Consider the following 19974-nt stretch of genomic DNA (forward strand, 5'->3'; position numbering starts at 1 on the left):
TCCCCCATCCTCTCCAATTCATATTTACCCAGTCGTTCCTCCACTTCACTCTTATATTCTGCCTTTTTCTCATCCACTTGTAACCTTTCCACTCTTCTTGCAACTACTCCTTCCTCCTGTCCTTCCTATCTTCTATTTCTCCATCTTACCTGGGTCTTGATTCTGGCCACCACCAAGTAGTGGTCAGAAAGTCCATTCCCCCAACCTCTATAAGCTCTAGCATCCATTACACATCTACACATCCTTTCATCCACACACACATAATCAATCATTGCCTTCCTTTCATTCAGTTCACCACCCACCCTTCTCATCACTCGCCATGTATACCTGTGGATCATTTTGTGCCTGAAGAGGGTATTGACTATCACCAACCCCCTCCCGGCACAATTGTCCACTAACGCACTGCCATTCTCATCTGTCTCAGCAAGCACATCCCACTCACCAACTATTCCATCCACCTTCACATTCCCTACTTTACCTTTCATATCACCAATCAAAACACTTTCTCATTCCTTCTAAACTTTTCCAAGCACACTTCCACATTTGTCCAGAACTCTTCTCTCACTCTGCTTGCATGATCTTGCGTTGGCACATACATGCACACAATTGCCCACATTTGTATTCCAACTTTCAATCTTACCCACACAATCCTCGAGCCAACTGATCCATACTCTCTTATGTTCGTCATCCATCTTTTGCTCACAACGATACACATTCCTTCTTTTACCCTCTCATTCTCACCTACTCCTGCACATATACCCCATTCAGACTCCCATTCTCTCACACTGTCTCCTCTCCATTTAGTTTCAGTTACTCCACATACATCCACTTTCGCACCCTCAAGCACCTGGACAATCTCTTTCTCTTTCACCTCATCATTCGCACCCCTTGCATTCCACGTCGCTATCCGTACCATGTCCTTTGTCCGGTCCTCGGTCGTTATCTTTTGGTTAGTCCTTGTCCAAGGCTCCTTGTTCGTTTTTTTAGTTAGCTGTTTTCCGGGGAGGGGCATTAACCCTCTGCCAACCCTTTTAGTCGCCTCATACGACAAGCAGGGATACTGGGGGAGTATATATTATGGTGCACTCTCTTAACTCTTAATTAATCACCAAAAGGGATAAGGTAAAGCTCTCAAGAAAACTAACTTAACACTACTGTACACTATAACATACAAACACCAAAGAAGAAACCAGGATTCGTTTTACAAAGGGGAATTCACATAGGCCTAAGAATACAAATATAAAACTAGTTATTCTTACCCAACCAGATTACACCCAGTGGAGGCCACGTACTCACAAAACTCAAGGAACTTGGAGAACTTGTTGATGATATAATCCAGATATAATTCACACTAGTGTAAATGGAGGCGTGAACCAAAAATGGGAAATGGTGCACAAACAGTGTGTTTCGTAATCAAAGTCACATATTGAGTAATGTGTGAAAATATGAGGAAAAGTGCATCAAAATGTGACAAAAGTATAATGTGACAGTCAGTGACAAAAATGTGAAAATGTGAAAAAAAGTACCTCTCTCACATTGTCCTCTAGCTAATAAAGCAGACTTACTCCGCCTCTCTCGGCTAACTAGCCACTAGGCTGTCTTAAGAATAATCTACAGCTACTCACAGACAATAGAGGCACCTTCTACCAATGGGAGCCTTACATAACTCACACATAACCATTAGCTAGTCATGAAGAAAGCCAGGAAAACTATTTAGGCTTCGATTGGCAAACACTCTCATTTTGCTTCTCCCACACTATAAGACGCACCCACTGTGGTCAAGGACAAAAGGATTTTCTGCACAATTTGTGGGAAAAACAGCTAGTGTGTTATCTGCTCAGAAGGCAAAGTTGACTGCTGGTAAACACAGCTGAGGCCTAGGGTTACCCTTACAGCCAGCAAAACTGATAAGAAAATTATTTAATGTTCTTAATGGCTTGCCTCTCTCTCCTTACATTATTATCTTATCTTCTATTTCATCCCTTCGCTACTGGAGTAACTACACGAGTGACACCTCCTTATCCTAGAGGAGAAATTTCCCAAGGGGAAATTTCTGGATACTATACAACTTTAAGTTCTGGACAGGTAATCTGCTAAAACATTACTAACACCTTTTACATGTCTGATCTCTAAGGCATATTCTTGCAAAAATAGGGCCCAGCATGTCAGTCTAAGATTTTTGTCCTTAAATCAGGACAAAAATTTCAGAGGGTGGTGATCAATGTACACTACAACATCACCTGACCCTGGACCAACATACACAGAGAAGTGTTGAAGGGCAAGTATGAGTGCAAGGAGTTCTTTCTCAATAGTTGAATAATTTCTCTGGGCCTTACTGAACTTTTTGCTAAAATAGCACACAGGCATCTCAAACCCTTGATCATTATCCTGAAGCAAAACTGCACCAGCCCCTAGGCCACTGGCATCAACAGCTAATTTAAAGGGTTTGTCAAAATTTGGAGCTTGAATCACTGGGTGACTTAACAAGATGGCTTTGACTTTAGAATAGGCATCCTCACATTCTGGCTTCCACTCATACTTGACTCCTTTTCTTTACAAATAAGTGAGGGGAGCTACAAGATCAGAGAAGTTCAGGACAAAATGTCTGTAGTACCCTACGTTACTCAAGAATTGTCGCAACACTCTCTTTTTTTGGGTTGGGGGGAACTTTAATGTTAGGTGGACTCACTTGGCCTAAACCGACCACGTAACCTAGGTACTGCACTCAAGCCCTTACAAATTCACATATAGTTAAATTAAGCACTAAATTAGCAGAGGACAGTCTCTACAGCAAGGCATCTAGTTGGCTCAAGTGTTGTTCCCAGGTGTCACAAAAAATAACATCATTATCAATGTAACACAACCATCGAAGTCCTTGGTGAGATCATTCATCAGCCTTTGGAAGGTGGCAGGAGCATTCTTCATACCGTAGGGCATGATCTTACATTTATAAGTATTGCCACCGACCACAAAACTGGAAATTTCTTGGGCCCTTTCTGTGAGAGGGACTTGCCAATATCCCTTCATCAAATATAATTTTATAATAAACTTAGTTCTGCCTATCGCATCCACACAATCATCTACTCTAGGAAGTGGTTAGGTATCAAGTCTTGGTAAGGGAGTTGACTTTACGATAATCAATACAGAAGCAATGTAACCCATTGGGTTTTGGAACCAGTATGACCGGAGAGCACCACTCACTTTGACAGGACTCGATTAATCTCTGCTGCAACATGTAGTTCAGTTCCTCTTGAATGATGGTCTGCTTCTGAGGACTAGCCCAGTAGGGGTACTGCTTTACAGGACTGGCATCTCCAACGTCCACGTAGTGCTGTGCTATTTCTGTCCGTCCTGGGGTGTCCCGGAAGACATCAGGGAACTTCCTGAGAAGGGCAACAAGCTCGGCACACCGCTCTGCAGTCAAATGGGAGAGTTTATCAGTCAGTGTACTCCAAGTATCCTGGTTTTCTCCCCAACTGGTTGGCTGGTCCAAAGTCAAAGGGCAGCCCTCGTCCTCTGCCAACTCGACAGCCGACACCACGCATGCAGCACTAGGGGGGTCCACGTCTCGCCTGTGGTACTCCTTTAACATATTTACATGGCACAATCTTCGTTCCTTCCTCCGGTGTTGATTTATGGAGATGGCTGTACTGAGTTGAGAGGTAGAGATATTAGACTTTGTAAATGGGTGTCTGAGTGTGAATGAACTATGTAGTGTTGAGTCATCTGCATATGAGTGGATGGGATTGTGGGTGACATATAAGAGATCATTAACCCCTTCGTTACCTCATCCCCCTCTCCCCCGCTCAGCTACCGCCCCTGCCAAACCGAATTTGCCCCAGGTGTGACTCTTTTGTGGGGTAGTATTTATTTTATCATTTCATTGTTTCTATTTGCTTTATATTATTTATTTTTGTATTGGTAAGTAGATATTGACCAAGAGATGTGTTTATATGTTAAAATAATGTACATGACAATATTACATATCTAACCAACTGATTTAGTAAACATACAATATACAGATAGATATAGTAGATAGAGATATAAATCAATGAATAGGGAGGAGAATAATCTCTATCTATCTATTGCCAGACGCCTCAATCCCGTTTGGGGTGGCCACAAACAAATCGCCTCCAAGTCGCCCTGTCCCCCGCCATTTCACTGCCCTGCTCCCAACTCACACCCCCATCTCTCATATACCTCTCCACCCCATCCCTCCATCTCATCCTCGGCCTCCCCCTCCCTCTTCCCCCCTCCACCTTACTCACATACACTCTCTTCGTCAGTCTTTCACCCTCCATCCTCTCCACATGGCCAAACCACCTCAGTGTGTTCCTCATAACGCTTCCTATCACATCCACATCAACACCACAACGCTCCTTTATATCCTCATTCATCAGCCTGTCTCTCCACGTGACTCCACAGGCTCCTCTTAAATAACTCATTTCCACTGCTCTCACTCTTGACTTGTGTCCTTCCAACAATGTCCAAGCTTCACTTCCGTACGTTAGAGTTGGTATCACAATACTGTCATGTAGTAACTTTTTCACTTCCAAGCTCACTTCCCTGTTTCTTATCACTGCTTTCAAGGAGAATAATGATTGTATTATTTACCTTGTAAGTATGACAAAGATCCATGAAGAATGAGGTACGAGGTAGGCAGGTCAACAGTAGGTGGGAGTGGGGTGATGCGCTTCCAGGCCAAACTGATGCCAGAATCAATATCACATTCCCCATTACTATCGCCCACTGCACCATCATTCTCGGCCATGTACACCTCATCAGAGTCGCTCACAGTTATGTCAGATTGTGTTTCGTTATCGTCAGACACTTCTAAGTCACCATCCAAGTCAGATTCATTGCCGTAGGATGCCATAGCACAAAAGTAAATCCAAAAGCACTGACACATGCAGCTGCTTGAAAAACACTACGGCGTGCTCTCACACACTTTCCCGCGGTACCACCACTGTTGCTAAGCTAGCAACAATCCCCTCACCAAGAAGCATTATCTGGCTATATTATATCACGTGTTATAGGGCATTATATATACCAAATTCAAAATATATAGGATACAATGACCTACACAACATATCTGAGTCATTTTCTTAAAACTACGCCCCATGGCAGGGGCATATGGCATGGGAGTGTGGCATCAGTGACAAAGTTGCCATATGTCATCACACATGGGATCACAAAGCACCCAAACCGAGGAAAAGGAAGCCCAATAGGCCCCTATAATGATCGTGAGTACCCTAGTACTCAATCGTATTTGGTTCCGCTGCCGACATTTCATTTTGAGTACGGGGGTACACATTTCGGAAATTCGGTAAAGAAGGGGTTAATATGAACCAGGAACAGGGTTGGCGCCAGAAATGATCCCTGTGGCACACCGGCATTAATTGAATGGAAATTGGAATATACATCATCTACTTTTATTCCTATTTTCCTGTCACTGAGATATGAGGAAATCAAAGGAACAAAAGATGTTAGTCCATAGCAAGGGAGTTTGGACAGCAGGGAACGGTGCCATACTCTATCGAAAGCTTTAGAAATATCAAGGGCAACTGCATGAGTTTTTCCATGTAGGTCAATTGATTGATGGATGGTATGAGTTAGGAGATTGAGTATGTCAATGGTGGTTCTTTCGTGGCGAAAACCATATTGTCTATCACTAATTAAGTTGTTGGATTCAAGTGACAAAAGTGTGAAAATGTGAAAAAATGTATCTCTCTCACATTGTCCTCGAGCTTATAATGCAGACTTACTCTACCTCTCTCAGCTAACTAACCACTAGGCTGTCTTAAGAATAATCTACAGCCACTCACAAACAGTAGAGGCACCTGCTACCAATGGGAGCCTTACATAACTCACACAACCATTAGCGAGTCATGAAGAAAGCCAAGAAAACGTTATTTAGGCTTCATTTGGTAGCTACTCTCATTTTGCTCCTCCCACACTATAAGACACACTCACTATGGTCAAGGACAAAAGGATTTTCTGCCCAATTTATGGGAAAAATAACTAGTGTGATCTGCTCAGAGGGCAAAGTTGACTGCAAGGTAAGTACAGCTGAGGTCTAGGATTACCCTTACGGCCTGCAAAACTGATAAGAAAATGATTTAATGTTCTTAACGGCTCACCTCTCTCTCCTTACATTATCATCTTGTCTTCTGTTTCATCCCTTCGCTACTGGGGTAACTACACCAGTGACACTATATATATATATATATATACAGTATATATATATATTTTTCAATACACACACACACACACACACACACACACAGCATTGCATATCTTCCTTGTTGTGTATATTGTTTTTAAGTGAGTCAGAAATAGTGATTATAGTGCAGTGACTTTAGAAAACTAGATAATTTTTCAGCTTCAATACTGTTGTAGTTAACAAGAGTTTGTTAGAATGCACTTCTCAATGTACAATTTATTTCAGAACTGAAGCCATCACAGGTTATAAAGAACAAATGCTTCCACATCTTCTGGTTGATATACTTCTTCAATACCATAGCTGTGGGCTACATAAATGCTATGTACAAGAGCTTTGGCCAGACATTTATCAACGACGATCATTATTTAGCACAAATTGGATCATTAGCAGCTATATTTAATGCTGTCGGCAGAGTTTGTTGGGGACGACTTATGGACAAGACATCTTTTAGAGTAAGTTCAACTTTAACATGTATAGTCTAATCATACTTAGACTGTTTATGCTGGTTATTCAGAAATTCATGTGGATTTTAATTGCCTCTTTGGGCTACTGGGTTAACATTGCCTAACCTGCAAAACAGTCTGTCCTGTATTGTATATTGCCTTACAGATTTTAGATAACACTCCTAAAATGTTGGGTACATTTTTCTGTTAATGGATAATTGTAAAGAATAAATGTTTCTGTAGTGCTAGACTCACCATTACTTCTGTACTGTATTGTAAGGAGAATATACATGAAGTACTGAATATTGAAAGTCTTTAGTAAGTACAGGAATGGTTTTGATCTTTATGGCTTTCTGTATGTGCCTCAGGTTGCAATGCGTACACTTACAATCCTCCTCATGATGCTGTATGCCACCATGCCACTCACTAGGTATATGGGCAAGTTTGGCTTCACCTTGTGGGTTTGGATGATATTCTTCACATTCTCTGGAACATTTGTATTGATGCCCACTGTGATAGAGAAGGCTTTTGGATCCCAGCATTACTCCTCCAATTATGGCCTTCTCTTTACAAGTCAGGTATGGTTTACCACTTAAGTGAGATAATGCATACAAAGTCCTTGTTATGTCTTCCTTATTAGCATTTTTTATTTCTTAAGTCCACAGTAATTTTTTTACATGTATTAAAAGTTCATTACTATACTGCTCTCAGTCTAACATGGCCCCAAATTGCCCTCATCCATCTTGAATGCCAAGTTGTAAAAATAAATTAACCCATTAACTGCTCTATACAGCCTGGGCTGTTCCGAGTACGACTACTTAATACAGCCCTGGCTGTGCAGGTGAATTTCGAATATAGTGCTGTGGTGTCCAAGGCTGACCAATGCAAGCTTGTTTGAGCCTTCAAAACTGAAACTGAAAAAGAAAACAAAAACGAAAACCATACATTCCAGTAGGGAATCAGACACTTCGATGTTCATCCATGGCTTTACCAAGGTAAATATTGAGCTAATATTTTGTTACTATATACTTTGGCATGTGTTCTCTCAATTCCCAAGACAAAATTTGGCCTTTGGGAAATTTCATTTTTACCCCTATGTCTGTGCACCATGCACACCTCCAAAACCCCGCCATGAGCAGTTAACGGGTTAATGCAAGAATATGGTGCTAGTCATGAAGAAGTACTATGATATGGATGTGGAGCTGTAGTATTGTCTTTTTCCTCCACTGCTCAACATGAAGTAAGCAGCAAAAGGACAAATTTGGGCCAAGTTTAAGTAAAATGACTTTATCTGTAAAGATTATATGCCTGTTTCCCTCCGTTTACAGCACCAGTTGCATACGAAAAAGTTGTGGTACAGTACTTTACTGTGGAACAAACTTTTGACATAATGAGGGCTTTTATTTCTGTTTGTTTTTGCAGTTTCCATATGTTTTTATTCAGCTTATTTTTTTTTTTTTTTTTTTTTTTTTTTTTTTTTTTTTTTTTTTAAATGCTAGGGAGAAGGAACCAAAGGCCATGAGCCTGCAATAAGAGTTCCCTCCAAGAGTTAAACAAAATACAAGAGAGAGCCAAATTCAAGATCCATTCATTTCGAGATACCTGGACACACTGCGTTTGAAAGACTGGAGATCGTAGGAAGCAGGAGATACAGACAGAGGGAGACAGTTCCAGAGTTAACCTGTTGCATAAATGAAGGACTGGGAGTAACGGTTAACTCTTGCATTAGAGAGTTGGACAGAAAATGGATGAGAGTTTGCTGCTAGCCCTTTGCTACGTGCCCATTGTAGAGGTGGAGGAATGCAAGCAGACAGTTCAGAGGGGCAGTGACCATTGAAGTAGTGATAGAAAAGAGATAAAGATGCAACAGTGCAACGAAGAGACAGAGGTTGAAGGGAGTCATTAAGAGGAGGAGAGTTAATGAGACGAAAAGCCTTTGACTCCACCCTATTGAGAAGGGCTGCATGTGGGGAGCCTCCCCACACATGCGAGTTGTACTCCACACAGGGGCGGATAAAACCCATGTATAGAGTCAGCAATTGTGCAGAGGTAAAGAAGGAACAGAGTTGGCTTAGCACACCTAATCTCTTTGAAGCAGATTTTACAAGAGATGTAATATGATCTTTCCAAGATAAGTCCCGAGTGAATGAAACTCCAAGCATGTTCAAGGATGATGCAGGATTAAGCTGACTATTATTAAACATTAGTGGGCACACCTGCGGAAGATTTTGTCGGGTTGATAGGTGTAAGAACTGAGTCTTTGATGCATTAAAAACAAGATTATTTTTAACCCACTCAGAGATATGAGCCAAGTCAGACATTAGGTGTGCCATAGCCTCATCCCTTGCTTGTTGAAGTAACTGTTGAGATGGACATTGCGGGAACTGAATGGAAAGGTGAAGAGTGGAGTCATCAGCGTACAAGTGAATAGGGTTAGATATACAGCTTAGAAGGTCATTGATGAATAAAAGGAAGAGAGTTGGTGATAGGACAGAGCCCTGAGGAGCACCACTATTGATAGATCTAGGAGAAGAACGATGGCCGTCTACAACAGTGGCTATAGAACGACCAGAATGGTAGCTAGAGATGAAGGCACAGATAGAAGGATAGAAACCATAAGAGGGCAGTTTGGAAATTAAAGATGTATGCCAGACTCGATTGAAAGCCTTTGAGATGTCAGGTGCAATGGCAAAGTTTTCGCCAAAGTCCTGAAAGGAGGATGACCAGGTGTCTGAAAGGTAGGTGAGAAGATCGCCAGTGGAGCGTCCCTGACGGAACCCATACTGACGATCAGAAAGAAGGTTGTGATAGGAAAGATGCTTTAAAATTTTCCGATTAGGAATGGACTCGAAAACTTTTGAGATACAGAATGTTAAAGCAATTGGACGATAGTTAGAGGGTTGGGAGTGGTCATTCTTCTTTGGGACTGGCTGAATGAGAGCAAACTTCCAGCAAGAAGGAAAGGTACAAGTTGATAGACAAAGATGGAAGAGTTTGCCTAGGTAGGGTGTAAGAACAGAAGCACAGTTCTTGAGAACAACGGGAGGGACTCCATCAGGCCCATGTGCTTTGTTAGTATTGAAGCCAGTGATGGCAGAAAATACATCAGCTGAAGAAATTTTAATGTTAGCCATGAGGAAGTCAGAGGGTGGAAGTGATGGAGGAACAGCACTGGAATCATCTAAGGTGGAATAGGAGGAGAAAGTCTGAGCGAAGAGAGCTGCTTTATCAGTAGAAGAAATAGCTACAGAACCATCAGCGTAGAAAAGAGGAGGAAAGGATGATGAGGTGAAGTTGTTAGAAAGGTTTTTGGCAAGGTGCCAGAAGGAGCTGGAAGAATTCAAGTTGGAGAGTTGAGAGCATTTAGTACGGATGAAATAATTTTTAGCAGAGCGAAGAACAGACTTAGCACGATTCCAGGCGGAAACATAAGAATGTTGTGATTCGGAAGGGTTGGCTCCAGTACCTTTTATAGGCCCTCTTCTTGTTGCGGACAGCATTAGAACAAGCATGATTAAACCAGGGCTCTCTTGCATTAGTCAGAGGATATGAGAAAGGAATGTATGCTTCCATGCGGGAGAAAATAACCTCCGTAATGCGCAAGGCACACTCAGATGGCTCCAGGCCATGGAAGCAATAATCATTCCAGGGAAAATCAAAGAAGTACTGCCTGAGGGCCTCCCAATCCACAGCTCCAAAGTGCCACAGACGACGTTTCTTTGGAGGGTCCACAGGCCGTACTGGAGCAATAGGACAGGTTAAGGCGATAAGGTTGTGATTGGAGGAGCCCAAGGGAGAGAAAAGATTAACAGTGTAAGCAGAAGGATTATTTGTAAGGAAGAGGTCAAGTATGTTGGAGCTCTCTCCGAGGTGGTCAGGGATACGGGTAGGGTGCTGTACAAGCTGCTCTAGGTCATTAACCCTTTCTTTACCGACCCCTTCTCTCAATGTAAACACTACCGACGTGATAGCTCCCCCTCCCGTTGTGTGAGGGGTAGTGTATATTTTTTGCCAAGCTGAAACTATTCACTCTTTGTGATTTGTTTGTATACTGATGATCACATAAACCCAGCATGATGTTGGTAATAAAAAAAGATTATAAAATCTATCCATCTATAAATTGCCAGACACCTTAACCCCTTAACCGCGGGGCGTCACTTTCGTGACGCTTGGGAGCAAGGGATCATACCGCGGGGCGTCGCTTTTGTGATTCTGTGTTATTTTGAATTCACCCGGGCTTCCAAGCGGGGGCTTGTATCATCTATCAGTACTGCCAATGTCCAACACTAGTCAGCACTCCTAATCTCATCTGTACTCCCATCCATTGTTGACAATTTAGCCATTTCTCCCCGTTCTTGACTCCCCTCCCTACCCCCCCTCCATTACCCTATCCTCTCGCCTGCCCGGCCGTGCTACGCTAAGTAAATCTTCCCTGGAATTTTTCACTGATTTCATCCGTTGAAATAAGCCCTATGTCCTATTCTTATACCAAATAATACATACAAGAAAGAAATAAGGTAAGTGAGAGTGCCATACACCTGGAATTGGCTAATCATCACCTGACAACACCTCACGTGCACTCGTTCGCTAATTTTCGCTGTTTTTTTCCCCTTGAAATATGCCGTATAATCTATTTTCGTAATAAATATACATGTAAGGAGGGAAGGGAGAAGCCTAAGTGATATTTACATTCACCTGGAACTACCTAATTTATAATGTATTGTCTAGATTTCCTGCCAATCATATCAGTGCTAGACAAAGCTGTTTCAAGATATAACATTGGTAGCTCTGAATATATATCCTAAGTAGGCCTCTAATCTATTTTCGTAATAAATATACATGTAAGGAGGGAAGGGAGAAGCCTAAGTGATATTTACATTCACCTGGAACTACCAAATTTATAATGTATTGTCTAGATTTCCTGCCAATCATATCAGTGCTTGACTTAGCTGTTTCAAGAACCAATATTGGTAACTCTGAATAACCCCTAAAGCAGGCCTCCACGCTGGCCCTCGCTCCGTTATCAGTTTACTCTCACCTTCCGAAGCGAGAGTACGTATGTTTCTTCTTGCTGACTTCAAGGCCTTTTTTCACCCCCATGCAAGTGGCCCTGTGACCTTTACCCCCTACTAAACCTCGTGTGGAAAGAGGTAAAGGGCTGACAATTGATAAAAGAGTGACTACGATCTTTCTATTGAGTAAAACAGTGCAAGTGGAATTGTAAATAATGTGTAAATAATGTGTAAACAGCAAGTGAAAGTAATGAATGTAAATATACGTGAACAATGGAAAATAGTTTTATAAGTTATTTCAAGTGACAGTGCACAACACAGTGTAAATAAAATAGAAATGTAAATAACGTAAATAAAATAGAGAACGTAAATAGAAATGTAAATGAGTAGTATTATAAGAATACGAGTATATACCCTAGGAGTAATGAAAGTGAAAGTTTCACTCTAGCATGTCTGAATGCTATGAGTTATGAGAATGAAGATGAAAGTGACATTCACTCTCAATACCAGTATACAGGACGAGAAAGTGAATGCTATGTATTTTACTGAAAGAAATTGAATCCCTACAGTGACAATAAACTAATACTACTGAAGGAAACTTATGGATAAAGACTGTAGATATATATAAGTGTTATATAGTAATAGAAATATAAAGTGTGAAGGGTTTTATGAATAATAAATGACAGAGTAACAAAAGCGAACTAGTGCCAGTGCGATGATCAGACGCGCTCGTAATTTCCATTGCTTTCACAGTGTTTTTTTTTTTAGTATGGATCCCAAACTACTTGAAAATTGTAGAATAGTGTTTATAGTGTTTGTATCTGGCTGTGGTAATCATATTACGGGTTGTCGGGAAGTGTAAAGTGGAGACTTCGTTACCCTACTTCAGAGGTCTCCACAAGTCCTACGGTAACCGACGAAGGCTCAACGATCATTCCAGGAGAAAGCTGAAGGTATGTGCCATAAGCATATGTAATTTTATTATTCTAGGACTAATAACTGATTTTTGGCAAATATTTTTTGAGAGTCTGTCGGAGCCCAAATAACCCCGCAGCACACGCAAGTCATTGGTAAACAAGCCCGCGGTGTAGGGGTTAATCCCGTTCGGGGTGGCCACAAACAAATCGCCTCCACGTCGCCCTGTCCCCTGCCATTTCACAGCCCCGCTCCCAACTCACACCCCCCTCTCTCATATACCTCTCCACCCCATCCCTCCATCTCATCCTCAGCCTCCCCCTCCCTCTTCCCCCCTCCACCTCACTTACATACCCTCTCTTCGTCAGTCTTTCACTGTCCATCCTCTCCACATGGCCAAACCACCTCAGTGTATTCCTCCTAATGCTTCCTATCACATCCACATCCACACCACAATGCTCCTTTATATCCTCATTTGTCAGCCTGTCTCTCCATGTGACTCCACAGGCTCCTCTTAAATAACTCATTTCCACTGCTCTCACTCTTGACTTGTGTCATTCCAGCAACGTCCAAGCTTCACTTCCATACGTTAGAGTTGGTATCACAGTACTGTCATGTAGTAACTTTTTCACTTCCATGCTCCCTTCCCTGCTTCTAATCTCTGCTTTCAAGGAACCAGCAACCTTTCTTCCCTGCTGTACCCTTTCAAGCACTTCACCCTCCAAACCTCCATCCTTACTCATCACACTACCCAAGTACTTAAACATACTCTCATTTTCCAATTCCTCTCCATCCAACCTCACTGTACATTCACTGATTTCACCTCTCTCAAAGACCATCACTTTACTCTTCCCTACATTCACCTTTAGATTCCGTTTCTTACACACTCTCCCAAACTCATCCACAAAGCCTTGCAGCTCTCCTTCGTCTTCACTCAACAACACAGTATCATCTGCAAACAACAGTACAGGGAGTTTCCAAACACTACCCTCTCTCACAAGGGCCACTCCAACATCCACTACCCTACCTTGTACCTCTTTTATTACCCCATCCATGTACAGATTGAACAACTATGGAGACATGACACATCCCTGTTTCAACCCAACCTTCAAAGAGAAAAATTCACCCAGTTCACCATCCACACGCACTGCAGCCTTAGCACCATCATACATACTCTTCACAGCATTCAACAACTTCCCATCTACTCCATATATTCTTAATACTTTCATTATGGTATATAAGTTTACATATGCTGAAGTACTGTTACTGTACAAACTGGTTTGAAAAAAATGTGCAGCACAGATGGATGGTTTATTTATTTACCTTGTAAGCTGAGCATGAAGTGTGTGGACACACGTGATGGTGATGGCGACCTTGACCCACTTGTTGCCGAGAGTGCAGCATCACTAAGCTCGTTACTACTTTTTCCTCCTTCTCCTCACTCACATCAACCTCACTATCATTTTCAGGATCACGGTCATCTACTGACACATCAGACACTGCTGCATCACCATCTTATACATCTAAATAGGTATCCTCATGAGGAATAAGCTCGTCACTATCAGAATCCGCCAGAGATGCCATGAGAGAAAAATATCCTGTACACCCTATCTCGTGGTAAAGTGCGTGGTAACTGACTCTCTCAGGCAGGCCAAGGGGTGTAAATTTTGCCGTATGTCAGCAGAATATATAGTACGATATCTGTAGTAGAAATTATAAATAAAATAATGATTGGTCTAAAAGAGATTACATCACAGAAGAGTGAGCAAGTCATTGGTGCCACTGCAACTCGGTCATGACGTATCTTATGATGTCAGAATTCGTCAGAACTTCATCACAGTCTTTGTTGCCAAAACACAGAGCTGTTGCTAACACGAGGTCCTCAGAAACAGCCTTACCGGGCTACCCTGAGACCCATAAGCTGCCATTCAATAGAGGGTGTACCAGCGTACCACAGTAGCGTTCCGGTGTATCACGGGTGTTTACAGGCGATGTACGGGGGTACATCAAAACACATTTTAGGTAAAGAAGGGGTTAAGGATAGAAAAGATGTAGGCTTGTTCACCAGGTGGATCAGTGAAAGGAGAGGAGAGCCAAAGGTGATGGTGGACATTGAAATCTCGTAGAATGGAGATTTCAGAGAAAGGAGAAATGGATAGAATGTGTTCCATTGTAGAAGTAAGATAGTCGTAGAATTTTTGATAATAGAATTAGGGGATAAGTAAACAGTGCAGATATATTTAGTCAGAGAATGACAGGAAAGCTGAAGCCAGAGTGTAGAGAATTCAGAAGAATCAAGTTCAAGAACACGAGAGCAAGATAAGTCGTTGCATATATATACACAACAGCCACCTTTGGCTTTGAAATGAGTATAGAGAAAGTAGGAGGATACAGAGAAGGGTTTGCTGTCAGTTCCCTCAGACAGCTGAGTCTCAGTCAGAAAAAGAAGATGAGGTTTAGAGGAGGAGAGTTGGTGCTCAACAGAGCGAAAATTAGAGGAAAGGCCACTAATGTTGCAGAAATGAAGAAGAAGTGAGTCAGACAGTGGTTCCAGGCAGCTCAACTCGTCACCGGGAGAGGGGCGGAAGGTGGGGGCATTTATGGTCCCCCCCCCCCCCCGGGACTCCGAGGCTGAGTGTTGTGTAGCAATGATTTTCCTTTTTTTTTAATTTTGGAAAAAGGAGTGTAGTGTGTACTGTGTATGTAGTTTGGTGTAGATAGAGAAACTTGTGTTGGAGAGCATGCTGGCATACTCTCTGTGTTACTGAGACACTGAAAAAGTTCAGCAAAGGGGGATGGTCAGGAACTAGTCCCGGGGGCTGATGAAACGGGAGCTCCAGCTCTACCTGTCATCAACTTTCCATCCACTTTGGGAGTACTGCCCTGCTCGACTGGTGCTACAGTCTACTTCTCTAGTATAGCACCCTGGTAGTGATGGGGTTAGTAAAAGTTCTATCTTTCCCTCCCTGGTTTACAAAGTTTTTACTTAGCTGAGTGAAACTATCTGGTGGTAGCAAGAATACAATGAAAAATGCATCATAAGATTGTCTGTCAGTGTATTAATAGCCAGATGCCTTTATCCCAGAAGAGGTGGCCAGAAATTACTTGTTTCCATATAACCCTCTACTGTGCCATCAGGCTGCCCTCTCCAACTGACATCTCCATTCTCATAATCTCTCCACCCCATTTTTCCACCTCATCATCAGTCTCATGCTCCCTACGTGTCAAGTGGGTTGGTGGAGGGTTAGTGCCCCTCCCTGTAAAACAAATAACTCAGAGTCAAATGGCCACCCCATACGGGATTATGGCGTCCGGCAATAGATAGATAGATAGATCATCAGTCTCTGCCTTCTTCTGCTCCCCTTCACCTCACTAACATACCTCACTTAGTCAATCTCTCATTCCCCCATTGGAAGTTACAGCATTACTGGCTTGGAATTTCATGGTTCTCCACAGTTTTATGGGTGTCTGTAGTTTCACTGCAAAAATTTTGTTGATTGCCAATTATTGTCTTGGTTTAATAAAAGGAATGTTTAGGGAATAGTAGTTGGTGTTTGTTTATTAGCATACTTGGCACTGTACTCAGTACTAGATGTAGGCCTGTACCTCTAACCCCCTCAGACCAATAATGTATATAGTAGTTATTTTCTAGCAGCTTTCATTTAGTTTCATTTTGCCTGGAGAAAAGACTAAGGTCGTGAAGGAATTAATGGAGACTGTTTTTAACTGTATCACAACAGATTATTTCTCTGGAGTTAATAAAATCATCTAGAGGTTATCTGCAATTTAAGTTACAGTAATCTAGGTTTGCAGTGCAGCTTTCTATGAAAATTTTTTTGGAATATGCAGTTGAAGACAATATTATAGCTCCACCTTTTCAGCATAGAGTTACAGAATTCATACAGATTATTCTGAAAAATTTGTTGGCCTCTATAAAGATCTCATATTTGAATTTCAAGTCACTGTGGTGGCCTTGTGTATTATGATGTAGATTACTGTTACTGAAAGCAGCAACAACAGTATATGTGCTTTCTTGTTGCAGACTGTCTCAGGACCACTAATTGCCGGAGTTAATCAGCTGTTATGGAGCACAGTTGGCTACACTGGCTGTTTTCTCTTAGTGTCTGGCATCATTGGTCTAAGTAAGTATAGTGCCAGGTGCTCTTCATAGTATGGTAAGTTACATTAGTACAGTCAGCCCTCCTCCAAAACTGACTTTTACACTGTCCATTTTATTTGTCTGCCATGTAATAAAATGAAATTTTTTGATTACTTAAATCTAAGGGTAGATGGGGGCACCCAAAATCCACTCACTCAGTGTAGGGATGCCTTATGGTCTCTTCACTGAGTGACAAGCCAAATAGTTTTCTGTACCCAGGAAACCATTTATTACGCTGGGTGGTAACCATGTAACCGGGTTCTTTTTTGGCCGGGTCGTGTCCCCCAGATTCCTTTATCCAAAATCATTTAATCATGGCAAATGTTTTGGAGAGCCTCAGAGACCCCAGTACCTGCCAAGGGCCCCAGCCAAATGGACAGATTTGCATGGCCATGTGGAATGTGAGAGGTGTGAATGAGGAGAGCAAGTGGGTGAAAGTAGTGAATGTGTTGAAGAGTGCGAGAAATGCTGTGATGGCATTGTTTGAAACAAAGACAAAAGGGTGTGAAGTGTGTAAGATCGGTCATGAATGGGTGAGGAAGATGCAAGGAAGGAGTTGCTTTGTTAACGTATGAGGTGTGGCAGAGTGGAATGAGAGATTACAAATGTATCAGCTTGAGGTGTATGTATGTCAGGTTCAAGTTTGAGGTGAAAATGGCTGTGGTTGTAACGTATGCACTGTGTGATGACAGGAGTGAGTGAGAGAGAAAGACAGGTTTTGGGATGAGCTGGATGAAGCAGTGGGAGAAATGCCCAGGAGCTATAAAGTGATCGTAATGGGCGATATGAATGGAAGAGTAGGCACTGGTCCTGAGGATAACATAGTAGGTTGTAATGGAGTACCAGGGGATGATGGTAATGGGAAGCAACTGAAGGATATGTGTCAGGAAAGGAGGTTGTGTATTTCTAACTCATATTTCAAACACAAAGATGCACATACGGTAAATATACATGGTAATGAGGGAACGGGGATCGTGTTGAAAGGAGCCCGATTGATTGCATGCACGCTGGGAATGGTTGCTGATACGAGGGCCGTGAGAGGACGATTTGGAGGTCTGTCAGATCGTATGATTGTGATATGCAAGATTAAGCTGAGAGGAGTGAGGTGGACCAGGAGAGAGAGGAGCAGTCAGGGAGAAAGACTGAAAGTCAAGAAGCTGAGGATCAAAGAAATGGCAGACGAATACAGGACCAAAGTTGGGGACGAGTGGGAATCAGTGATTTGGAATGAAATGGATCTGGTCAGTCTGTGGATTGCATATAGGAATTGCCTAGTCAGGAATGCTTAAGCAGTGTGTTGTGTGGCAAAAGTAACAACAAAGAAGGAAGGTGCAGCATGGTGGGATGAGGTTAAGAGAACAGTAGAGGAAAAGAGGAAGAGGTGACTAGAATGGTTACAGGACAGGGGTTCAGTTGAAATAAGAGCTGAATACATTGAATGAAAGAAGCATGTAAAGAGACTCATGAAGAGGAAAAAGGAGATAAATGATGATCTAGGAAGAAAAATGGATGCAACTTACTCTGAAAGCAGGAAGTTATTCTGGAAAAAGATGCAGAATTGCAGAAGTGATCAGTGAAATGAAATGTGAAAGTGTGGACAATGTAAGCGATAGATCATCAACCCATGGGGATGATGTAAGGACCAGATGAAAAGAATACGGTGGGATTTCGAATTTCGACTGCCATAGATGCCTAAAAATCACCGCGAAATTCAATTCATCGAAATTTAAACTGAACTTGTTATGGGAAAAATTAGTTTGAGTCCGGGACCTCCAAACCTAACTACGTAAAATCATGATTTTTTGCCCCCACCCCCTGTAATCTTTATGAACTATAATTGTGGTTAAGTAACTGTAGTTCTGCATTGTATTACCATACTGTCAGCAAGTGTATACTTGGTGTATTTCTGCCCTTTCCTGTTTTGCCATTTCTCTTTTGGCTGCTTCCATATTTTGACGGGGAATTATCTGATGGCGAATTGACTTGTCGGTGAATTGTCTCGGAACCATATCTTCGTATGCTTCACATATGAATAAATGATGTTGATTCTCCTTCTCTTCTTGACACATGTCACATGTTAGGTTAGGCTCATACTTTTTCTTATAATTTTCCTTCACTTCTAGCATTTTGGTTTGCATCAAAAATATTATCTTTGCTTGTTTTGGTTAGAATCTGGCCCTGAGAGCATCGAAACACACGATATGCATCGAAAAGTGAGGTAGGTGGACCACTCCAAAAAGCATAGAAATTTGAATTGTCAAATTCTGAACTGTCGAAATTCGAAATTCCACTGTATTTTGAAAGCCTCATGAATGGGAGTAGAGAGGGCAGAGGCAATGTAAACATGATTGGTTTTGGGGGTGTGCAGAGAAGGAATGCGGTGCCAGGAAACGTGACACCTAATCAGAGAAAAACGCTGTGAAGCGGCTGAAAAATGGGAAAGCAGCTGGGGTTGATGAGGTGTATGCAGAGATGCTTAAGTGTAGTGGAGAGAGTGGAATGAAGTGCTTGTTGGAGATGTGTAAGAAGGCATGGATGAGTCAAACTATGCCTGCAGAATGGAAAAAGGCTGTGATTGTACCCCTGTACAAAAATAAAGGTGAGCGAAGTGAGTGCAAGAATTATCGTGGCATAAGTTTATTGAGTGTGGTAGGGAAGGTATATGGAAGAATTATTATAAAGTAAGAGAGATATCAGAAGTCCTAGTGAGTGATGAACAGGGTGGATTGAGGAGTGGCAGAGGATGTGTGGATCAAATGTTTGCAGGTAGACAGATAGGAGAGAAGGCTTGTGAGAAGGACTATGCGTTTATGGCATACGTGGATCTAGAAAAAGTATACAACAAAGTAGACAGAGACGGATTGTGGAAGGTTTTGCACATTCACAGTGTAGATGATAAGCTCCCAGGTGCTGTCAAGAGTTTAATGATGGTAGTGAAGCATGTGTAAGGGTAAATGGACATCTAAATCATTGGTTCATGATCGGTGTGGGCATGTGACAAGGTTGTGTGATATGCCCATGGTTGTTCAATATATAATGAATGGGGTGATGAGAGAAGTAAAAACATGAGTAATGGAGGGAGGGATGGCAATGGTAATGAATGTTAATGGATGGAATATCTTAAATTTGCTGTATGCTGATGATGCAGTACTACCTGCAGATACTGGACAAGAACTTGGTAGACTAGTGCAGAGTTTTGTTGATGTCTGTGAGCGTCGTGTC

At 42.1% G+C, this 19974-nt stretch overlaps 1 protein-coding gene across 3 annotated transcripts in view; it reads left to right on the top strand.

Moving 5' to 3' along the window:
* The window catches only part of LOC145393474 (apicoplast pyruvate carrier 1-like), a 101480-nt gene that overhangs the window by 69063 nt on the left and 12443 nt on the right, over nt 1-19974 (top strand). For all 3 annotated transcript variants that reach the window (XM_080267582.1, XM_080267580.1, XM_080267581.1), the window contains exons 8-10: nt 6449-6675; nt 7035-7244; nt 16636-16735. In XM_080267582.1, coding sequence (XP_080123708.1) covers nt 6449-6675; nt 7035-7244; nt 16636-16735 — 537 coding nt within the window. The remainder of the gene's footprint in view (nt 1-6448; nt 6676-7034; nt 7245-16635; nt 16736-19974) is intronic.

The sequence above is a fragment of the Coenobita brevimanus genome, chromosome 24 (assembly GCF_032717465.1).
Source record: "Coenobita brevimanus isolate Jiangsu-jjx chromosome 24, ASM3271746v2, whole genome shotgun sequence".
Classification (NCBI taxonomy): Eukaryota; Metazoa; Arthropoda; class Malacostraca; order Decapoda; family Coenobitidae; genus Coenobita; species Coenobita brevimanus.